Source organism: Vigna unguiculata, chromosome 5, assembly GCF_004118075.2.
Source record: "Vigna unguiculata cultivar IT97K-499-35 chromosome 5, ASM411807v1, whole genome shotgun sequence".
NCBI classification, from domain to species: Eukaryota; Viridiplantae; Streptophyta; class Magnoliopsida; order Fabales; family Fabaceae; genus Vigna; species Vigna unguiculata.
Window position 1 is genome coordinate 2,733,455 of NC_040283.1, and position 11,335 is coordinate 2,744,789.

General features: G+C 27.4%; 1 protein-coding gene across 1 annotated transcript; it reads left to right on the plus strand.

Moving 5' to 3' along the window:
- The first annotated feature begins 485 nt into the window (after positions 1–485).
- LOC114183378 (flavonoid 4'-O-methyltransferase-like) lies at positions 486–1,948 on the plus strand. The gene is made up of 2 exons (XM_028070387.1): positions 486–1,315; positions 1,429–1,948. The coding sequence occupies exons 1-2, from the start codon at positions 542–544 to the stop codon at positions 1,729–1,731; spliced, it is 1,077 nt and encodes a 358-aa protein (XP_027926188.1). The 5' UTR covers positions 486–541; the 3' UTR covers positions 1,732–1,948.
- Positions 1,949–11,335: the final 9,387 nt, after the last annotated feature.

The following is an 11,335-nucleotide window of genomic DNA, read 5'->3' on the forward strand; positions in this document are numbered from 1 at the left end:
AGCTTGATTACAGATATATATAGATAGAGATAGATCTTTATAAACTAAGTTCATCAAAAATATTTATTGTGACTAACGTGATAATTGTAAAATGGACAATTAAAAAAAGAGAATAAAATAAGATATAAATAAAGTATAAATTCAAGTAATAAGTTTACTTAGTAACGAAAGACATATTAATTATTATTTTTACATTGTTTTTCTTAACTAGTTTTGTTGTATAACTTTCAAGAGCTATTCTCTTTAAGTAATCGAAAAAAGACTGAATTGACGGGCTTTCTGATTATTTTAACAAAACATGTGGACGGCGAGTAGCACGTAAAACTCGTGGTATATTTTATTTCTGAAAATACATAACGTTGAGAATTTAATGAAATAAACAACGATGTCATATCTTCTGAAAATAATCAATTCAACTTACCATGGGATTCAAATCCGAATAGACGGAAAGCGAAAATTCAAATTTAGGTTTTTGAATCTTTATATAAAGGACAACAAAGTCTGAAACACCACCACACAAAATACAGATTCACATCAAACTATGGCTTCAAATAATGGCCTTAAAGCAAGTGAGATGTTTGAAGGTCAAGTTCACTTATACAAACACTTGCATGCTCATGCAGTAGATGGTATGAGTATTAGATGGATGATTGAGCTTGGCATACCTGACATAATCCACAACCATGATCAACCCATTACACTATCAGAGTTGGTATCCATTCTACAAATTCCGCCAACTAAAGTTAGAGGCGTGCACAGTCTCCTACGCTATCTGGCACACAATGGATTCCTTCAGATTGTAAGAGTCCATCACAACACACAAGAAAAGGAAGCATATGCTCTAACTGCTGCATCACAGCTTCTTGTCAAAGGCACTAACCTTAGTCTTACGCCAATGGTGGAGTATTTAATTAACCCAAGTGGATCACCCGTATGGTCTCACTTGAAGAAGTGGACTTATGAGGATGATCTTACACTGTGTGATGTCTCCCTAGGATCAAATATATGGGATTTTCTTGGTAAAAACACAGAAAAAAACAAGTTGTTCAATAAGGCAATGGCTAGTGATTCTCAGATGATGAACGTGGCATTAAGAGGTTGCAATTGGGTGTTCGAAGGAGTGGAGTCCATTGTTGATGTTGGAGGTGGAAACGGAACCACAGCCAAGGCTATCTCTGATGCATTTCCAAACGTGAAGTGCACTGTGTTAGACCGTCCACAAGTTGTGGAGAACTTGTTGGGTACCAACCATTTGAAATATGTTGGTGGTGACATGTTCAAATCTATTCCCAAGGCTGATGCAATTCTACTCAAGGTAGGCATCTCTAAACGAATGTTTCCTAAACTTCTTTCACTACTGCAACTTTTTCTTTTATAAATTAGAATATTGGATTCATGTTATTAACAAATTTGTAAATATTTCCGTAGTGGATTTTGCATAATTGGAGTGACATGGATTGTAAGAAGATATTAGAAAATTGCAAAGAAGCTATTTCTGGTAAAGGTAAGAGAGGAAAAATAATTGTGATAGAAACTGTGATAAACGAAGGTCAAGATGAGCATGGAATTACTAGTCTAAAGCTCCTCATGGATGTGAAAATGTCATGTCTTGTTAATGGGAAAGAAAGAAGTGAAGAAGAATGGAAGAAACTGTTCGTGGAAGCAGGATTCCAAAGCTACAAAATATCTCCTTTAACGGGATATTTGTCTCTTATTCAAATCTATCCTTGAATATTGAAGTTATGCTGGTGCATTTCTTCAATGCGTGTTATGAAACAAACAAGGTCACAATGCTCATTTCCCATTTCAATAAATGATTGGTAAGAAAATGCAACAAGAATAAAAAGAAGAATTGATAAGAACCAAGATTCAGAGATACAAAATCTGATGGAATGTGTCAAAGTGTTTTGCTTTATTAATAAATGGCATGGACTATATTTTTCTTAAATGTATTGGATTTATAATTAAAATTAATTTAAATAGATTAATTTGATTTTGATTTTGATTTTGATTTTTTTATAATTGGATTAAATCTTAATTGAATTCATTTTGTTAATTAGTTTAATTTACCTAACTATTAGATTAATTATTATGGATCAGGCTAACTCGAGTCGATCTTTAACTCAGACCGACTTGAATCGATTTTTCGACTCAAATTGACTTATTTCAAACTTCGGCTTAGACCGACTTGGATCTAACTAGACTGATTTAACTTGACATTTGTCTTAGGTCAACTCTACTCATCGTTTACTCCAAACGAACTTTGCTCAACTTTAAACTCTTGATTTGATTCGACCTAACCTTTATTCATTTTTACTTGACTTAGATGCACTTTGATTTTTATTTTTTCAAAATTCAAAAATTAATAATCCAATCTAAGTTCAACTACGTGGATTGGATTTAAAATCCAAAAGTACGTATTTGAATTTAGGATAAATCCATTTAAATGGATTTAAAGCTATATAAATTTGAATTGTTATATATTATACCTCAAAATTTGTATTTTTTTGTCACTTTTTATTAAAAATGAAAACTCGTTATGAATGTACGAGAGCTTTGTTTTAACTGAGTTCGAAAGCACCATGTAATCAAAAAAATATTTAGGGTAATGAGGTTTTTTTCGTTTTGATTCTCATACGTGTTCTGATGATGTAAATGTCAAATGCCCTGCGTAGCTTATGAAAGCAGAAAACTATAAATTATCTAACTAATATTAACCAAAATAAATACACTTAGAACATTTGCAGTGTAGAGACAAAATCTATTTTAACGGTAGGTGCTTACACTCAAATATACTTCACTGTTATAACTTATGAAATTGTAAATTGAAGTTTGAGAAATTGCTAAAACATAAGAATAAAGTGATACATGAAAGGATTGTCAGTGAAATTATGTTATAATAATTTATTTATAGGTAAAAGACACTACAAAAAAAATTAAAATTATCGACGGATATATTTCTGTCGGTAAATTTAAATTATCGACGGATTTTATCGACGAATTCTTAAATTTTAATTACCGACGGAAAAATCTGTCGGTAAAAAAAATTTTATTTACCGATAGAAAAATTTGTCGATAAAATCCGTCGATAGTTCAAATTTTTTTTACCAACAAAATTACCGACGAATTTTTCCGTCGGTAAAAGAAACGGGAAATTTCCCGCCCAAATAGTTAGATAAATTCTCAACACTTACAATAACACTAGGATAAGAAATCTGAAGCACTTTTCAGTGTTTGTTGAATTTTTAACTTTACATAAACCATCTGATATAATTAAGATATAATTTGAATTATATGAATCATTGATACAATCAATATCTATAGGAAAGGTGTTCTGAAGTTTTAATTAAATTTTCAACCTTATCATCATAGTGAAAAGGGAACCATTTCTCAAGTTTTAGTGGCGGAGAATTTGGGAGCGAAGGATATCTTATCCTCTATTTTTTTTTTTAAATTGTGTTTATATAATGAAATTTATAAAAATTAAAATAGGCATATTTTTAATTTTTTTTTATAAAACATGTTATTTAATATTAATAAATAGTAAAACATACCATTAAAAATTATAAAGAATACAAAATCTTATGGAAATATTTTTAGTTTTTCTCTCCTTACCTTTTAAGTTACTCAATATTTATGTGTTTTTCTATTTCTCACACGTTCTCTCTTTAAAAAGAAAAAAGATTTTTTTTTTCTGATTTCCTTTAAAAATATCAAATTTGTCATCCAGTTTTGTTTAATTTTAATTTGGTGCCGATTTTTGAAAAAATAATACAATTTGATTTTCTTAACAGATCAAAGATTTTTCATCAAAATTGAAATTCTTAATAAGTATGGTTTGTTTCGTTGGTGTAATTAATATAATCATTTGTCAATTTTGATGAAAAATTCTTGATTCGTTTCAAGAAATTTAACGAAAATGACCAAATTGTATCAATTTCAAAAATCAGGACCAAGTTGAGACTAAAAAAGTTGAAGAACCAACTTGACATTTTTTAACAAAAACAAGGACTAGAAGAGTAATTAAACAAACAAAAAAACTAAGCATAAACTTATTATTTCTATTCATTACTAATTTATTTTGTTTCATTCTTGAAAAAAAAAATCTCTCTTACCTCACTTAATAGTAAAATATTAGTTTGACAATATAAAATAACTGAGTCTTGCTATTTTTAAACCATTATTACAAAATACCATTTTCTAGGTCCTCACATCCTTCCCAGTAAGAAAAATTTTCATCCTCGAAAATTCACTCATTAGGTAAAAGATATGAACATGATATCCTCATTTTCTCTTAAAATAACCACCTAGACTTGCACGACTTACCATCCTAACACCTTAACTAATTGAAAACCTTGCCTCTATGATAAGTGATATAGTGTAAACAGTGTAGATTGGTCTAGCCATTACTCCCAAAGGCAACTCTCAACCTCAAATCTACAGCTTGATTCATCATTTACTCTTGCTCGACTATTTATAGTTGATACACTAAACTCATTTTCCATATGTTTTTCATTACCTTTTTTTTGGGCTTTACCGAAATCTAAAGATAACATTGGGTTTCAATCTAAAACAAGCTAGTTAGCACTTCATACCGCCTTATTTTTTCCTTGATGTACAACGTGACCACCTTGATCATACATAACATCTAACTAACTAACAAGAATCAAACATCCTTGATCAACCTATCCACAACTACCCCATAACATCAAGCCCCATTTATTGACTCCATTAGTGGGTAACATAGTCCATAACACTGTTATTCCACTTTCAAACTGGAACCTTCAACTTGATCATTTTTTTGTGTAATGACTTCGTTGATACATGTGTGATTGGGTTTGGCTTGGCCAAGTTGATGTTGGTGATGAATTTCACCTTCAATATCAGTGAGTTGTCGATAACGAGTTTATGATGTGCAAGGTGGTGAGGGCTAATGACGGAGAAAGATTGTCACTGTCAATGAGTCTGTGCACATTACTAGCGTCGAGAACGCTTCAAACAGGTCTATTTGAGTGTTATTATATGTTTGTTTTAGAGCATGTGAAATGGTTGGTGAAGGGAGAATATGTTGGTTCTTTAGTTGGTATTAACCAAAGTCCCATGAGTAATATGAAGAAGGGAGCAGAATAAAACTATTATAAAATTGAATGGTTGATCTAAGAGAGATTACTACAACTCAATAGGTCTCTTGGGTGTATCAGAAACTTAAACATTTGTGTATCATTGGAGAGTTTGCAATTTTGTCTAGAAAAATTGCATTAAAAGAAATGTAGTTTTCACTTAAAAATTTGCACGAGAATGATTTGCAATTTTGTTCACAAAACGAGAAAGATTTGCAATTTTATCTTGAAAAAATTGTACTAAGGTTTACCTTTTTTGCCAGGAAAATTACTTGTTCAATAATAATATTTTGTTGATTATTTTTAGATGTAAACCTTGAAGTACCTAATCACGTAAAATTTCTTATGTGGTTCTATTTAAATTTATACTCTTATATGTGAGTTTGTTTTCCTTGAAAATATTAATTTTTATTATGTGATATATATTTTGCTGAGTTTAAAAAATAATAAAATATTATCTGTGAATAGAAGAATTAAAAGTCTTAGGGAAGCAACACTTCTTATTTTTAAAATGGAATTTTTAAAGCATGATTCAACCATTTACGAATTTCAGTAAATTGAAATGAAAATTGGACTAGTATATTTAAAGATCTATTGGAGTTATGAATCATGCAAGTAGTAGTACTTTTGCTGTCACAAAATATATAAAATGCCAATGGCATCAGTTTCGGAAACACCGGGAAGCACAAAACCATAAGTTATTATGTTAATAATTGACTTTATTAGTTAAATGTAATCGTGCTGAGGAAGGTATTTCCTGAACGCAAACTCTCCAATTCCAAATTCGATTTCTTATACTATTTTATTTTTAAGAACTTTCCAATAAATATTAATGAAGATTCCATAATATTAAAATAACACTTGCCCCGTCCAAACGTTTTCTTAAAAAAAAAAAGACTCAAGTCAGAAAGTCATGTAGTTAAGCTCTGTAATTTATTTGTACTCTTAACAAAAAAGTTTGCATTCAAGCCCTAATCAACGTTTTTTTTAAACTCGCTGCATTTTGAATTGGTCAAAAGTTGAAAACTAGAGTTTCTAAGATATCAATTATATAGCTTGTTGAAACTTTATATAAGAGACACCAAATTCCGAAACACAACCAAATCACATGCATTTACGGCTTCAAACAATGGTCACAAGACAAGTGAAATATTTGAAGGTCAAGTTCGTTTGTGCAAACCCATATAATAGATGGTATGAGTCTTAAATGGATCGTTGAGCTTGACATACACATAATCCACAACCATGGTCAACCCATTATACTTCAAAAGTTGGTGTCCACTCTGTTAAGAGTATATATAATTCTGTTATGGTTAGTTACTGTAGTTTGTTATACATCTTCTGTTACGCTAGTATAGTTAATTTTAGGCTTGTCTATATTAAGATTTTCTCTCTCTATCAACACAATTCAATATCATGCAACGTTTTATTTCTTTCTCTCTCTCATAATCATAACACACTCTATAAATTCCACTTACTAAAGTTACAGGAGTGCAAAGTCTCATACGCTACCTAGTACACATTGAACATAGTTAGCGTCCATGAGAACATGGAAGAAAATGAAACATATGTTCTAACTATTACATCACATCCTCTTGTTAAAGGTAATGACCTTTGTCTTGCACCAATGGTCAAGTGTTTTACTAACCCAAGTGTAGCAAGTGTATGGTCTCACCTGAACGAGGATGATCTCACATTGTCTTGATATGATCAAATCTATGGGAATTTCTTGATAAAAATCCTGCATGTAACAAGCTATTCAATGAGACTTTGACCACTGATTCTCAAATGATGAACATGACATTGAAAAGGTTGCAACTAGGTGTTTGAAGGAGTGGACTTGTGGATGTCGGCGGTGGAATTAGAATCACAACCAAGACAATCTGCGAGGCATTTCCTGACATCAAATGTATTGTTGGAACGTCCATGTGTTGTTGAAAACTTGTCAAGAACCAACAATTTGACATATGCTGGAATAGATATTACTTTTAAATTCTACTTGCAAATTTATTCCCAATGTCTTTAATATAAGCAACCAAAAACTTTCACATCAAATTTAGGTGGTTTACCAAATAATTTTTTATAAAGTGACAGATAATTAAGCATATTGAACTATATGTGATTAATTAAATAACATGTCATTAATACACACTCACCACAAAATTGCATTAATAAATGATGTTGAAATCTAAGTGTTAATGCCACATTTATATTATGTTAATTTTTCTTTTCACTCTCCCATCTTATCCTGGAGTAATCATTCAAGATCTTTCGAACACAATCTCATTTAAAAAAAAAAAAATCATACATATTTAAATTTGATGTCTTTGTCACTTTGTACTTTCTTTATTTTTATATCAATTTGTCCATCGACAAAGACAACAAAATTCATAAATATAAACTTAACCTTAATTTTAGTGTATAACAAACAATTGTTAAGTAGTATTGTGTTCACGTGATGAAAGATTGCGGGTTCCCTATAAATCACAAAAAAACTAATACATTACATGTTGTCCAACACAATGACAAACATTATATGTTTTATTATTTTTTCTTCGAATAAACTAACTCACATGAGGGATGAACTTTAACTCCTTGACTAACATAACTCAAACGTTAATGCATGCACCTTTAGAATACTAGAAAAAAAAAATTCATTTGTCCATTCACTTACTTCGGTCAACGCCTGATCTTCATGTCTTGTATTACACCCAATGCATTATTAAATTGAATGATACAATTAAATCAATTAATTGTGATAAATTAAGTTACAAGTTAATTAAGACAAAAAAAAATTACATAGTCAAGCTACAAACCACTATTCAAAGTCACATGGTCCTCCTTCGACATATTTTCCATTCCATAATTTCACCAATATGTTTTAATCCTTTTCATCAAAGAAGATAAAATTTCTATCACATGATATATGAAAAAATTATTTTGATCATCAAGACTATCTTAGATTTGAGAACATTCAAAATATCGAGATAAGCATGATAAACATGAGACTACCAACTATTGTTTGCCGTAATAATTTCTTACAATTTTGGGAAAAAAAATTACATTTTAATTCTTCCTAAATTTTTTTTATAACTCTTGATACCATTACTGTCCTCAGACAAATTACAGCATTAAAAAATGTCTATAAATATTCATTAAAATGTCCACATAAAATTGTCTATAAATATATTAAAAATGTCTCCAATTCATTTAATTTAATGTATGTATACTGTTGTGATTTCTTATGTGTAAATTAAAAAATTTGGAGGTTTATAAAAGTTGTATATAAGGTGTAGTTTTACGTCAGCGTCAAACAAGTATCTAAGAAGATAAGTTAGTTTGTTAAGAAAGGTAGGAAAAATGTATTTAAAAAGTTATATATTTCTCTTACTTTATATCCAGACTTCTATCTCTCTGAGTATATGTAAATATAATGGTTTATCACGAAACAATGCTTAATTAAGGTTAATTTTGGAACAGATTTAGATATGTTCTGATCGAAAAAGTATAAACTGCACTAAGGCACTATCGTGTAAAAGTGTAAAAATTATTTATAGATTAATGCAACTTGGATTTAAATTAGATTACATTCTATTATAGCCAAAATCATTTTTTATCCAATGATTTTGTTGTGAGCTTTTAAACCATCTTAAAAAAAATATTTTTGAGTTAATTTAAATTTCTCATAAATTTTATGAAGTTTAAGTTATACACATTTAGGTTAGAACTTAAGTAAGTGATAACAAAATATCTAAAAAGATGTTTGAAAAATTCGTGTCCACACCTAATCAGTTAAGAATATGATATCTTGATCTTAGTTATCAAATTTAAAAAATGATTTTTTTATAAGTATTTCTGACAGAATTAAAGGAATAGTATTTTTTATCCTGTTTTTATTTGTATGGAATAAAAGCTTTATATTGTTTTCAATTGTATAGAATAAAAACTAATCAGATGGTTTGAAATTATTATATTACATATGTTTTAGATATATAACCGACTTTTTAAATTTTTGGTACTTAGCAGAATACATAATAGTTTTAAGCTGACATGTAAATTATATAAATTCATATGATTGAATATGAAATTTGATTTTCCAAGCAATGTTAATTTTTATTTCTTATTCCAATGTAGAAAACATGTCTGAAAATACCAACACACCTTTATTCATTAATAATATCTCGGAACAAATGCCATCGTTTTATAAAGGAAAACAGGAAAACATTCTTAAATATAATTATAATGCATAATTAAAGTTGAGAAATAATGTTCACTAAATAATAAACAATGATTTAAACGATTAGTTATGTTGTGGATTCTCACTAAATATGTGAACTTTTTTTAATAGTTTTTTATGTTTTATTTTATACTAAAAAGATTATTTTTTCAATTAAGTTTCTACTGTTAAATTTTTTTATTGAATGAGTCACATGTTAAGTAATTGATGGGATGTTAAATTATGATTTGTGATTTGATTTTAATTCAAAAAAAATTTATGTTTAATTTTTGTATTTTTTAAATTTTGATGTTATTGGTTATTGAAATAATGTTCATGAATCATACATAATCCAATAAGAATATAAAAATATAAAAATATATTTCGATAGTTAAAATTATGAAGTGAAATGCAATTTAAATTTAACCAAATTTAAGAGTACAAAATTTTGGCATACAAAATTTATGCATACAAATCTATTTGTACAAAATTTAATTCATACAAATATATAATGTGGATGGTAATAAAATTAAATAATACTTATTATTAATGTCTTATAAAATCATAGAATTTTAAAATTATAAAATTTTAAAATCATAAAATTTCAATAATATAAAATTGTAATATACACAATTTTAAAATAATAAAATAATAAGATTATATATAATAAAGAACTCACAACAGCTACGCATACCTTAACAGAAAAAATTAATACTTAATTGAAAAAAATAAATTTTTTTAGTATTCACTCACCATAAAAATGTATTAGAGACTCGATTCTAAATTTTCAAATTTATTATAAATTTAAAACATAATTAAATTATAAATAAATATAAATAATTTTATATTTTGTAATAATTTATACTTAGAAAATAATGAACTAAAGAAAATTAATTTATAATTTTGAAAACTTCCTTTTATCTAAAATAATAAATATTCCCGATATGTTTTAATAAAATATTTTTTCTTTATAATTTATCGATAAAAAGTTGTTATTGACGTATATTTATTAAAATATCTTCATCTATAAACAAACAAATAATATGATTTCATCGAATATATATTGAATTTAAAACAAATATATATATATATATATATATATATATATATATATATATATATATATATATATATATATATATATATATATATATATATATAATAACACATTCATTTCCAATTTTGGAACAAGAATCTCAAGATTAATTTTTTAACATTTTTTATTGTATTTTTCAATAATTAATACTGTGGGGATAGTATATAATTTAGGTCATTTATTTAATTTTAATTAAGATGGTTGTGTATAGATATAGTTTTGTGATCGTAAAGTTTTGATAAGAATAAAGAAGTTGGTGATTTTGGATAATTAGAATGGTAGAAAAAATAAAAGATAGAAAGAATATTAAAAAAATCAATTTAACAATTATTGTTAAATTATTAACTATGCTGTTGAGTTAGATAAAACAATAATATCAAAACTACTTATATTTATATATATATATATATATATACACTAGCGTAACACAGGCGCTATCGCGCCTGTGTGTATATATTTTTTAAATATACGTGATATTATATTAGTAGGTGATAATATGATAATGTTATTAAGTTAATATATATATATATATATATATATTAGAATTATATTTATTAAAAATAAAGTGAAATATATCAGAACAGATAAAAGAATAACCATTAATAAATAAAGAAGAAGTAGAGACATCTGATTTTATAAAATTTTTGTAAAAGTAACGGTCAATTTTAAAAAATTTAAAAAATTGTTATATTTAAAGGGTAAAATCGGTATTTTAAAAAGTGGACACAAAAAGGGGAATCCCCTTTATATATTGTTATAGATATATATATATATATATATATATATATATATATATATAATTTTATTTTTTGTATTCGATTCTGACGGTTGTTAATTATAGTGGTGAACCTTACGAACCGTATGGAAAATAACCTGACCCAAATGATAACTTTGCAGTGAGTT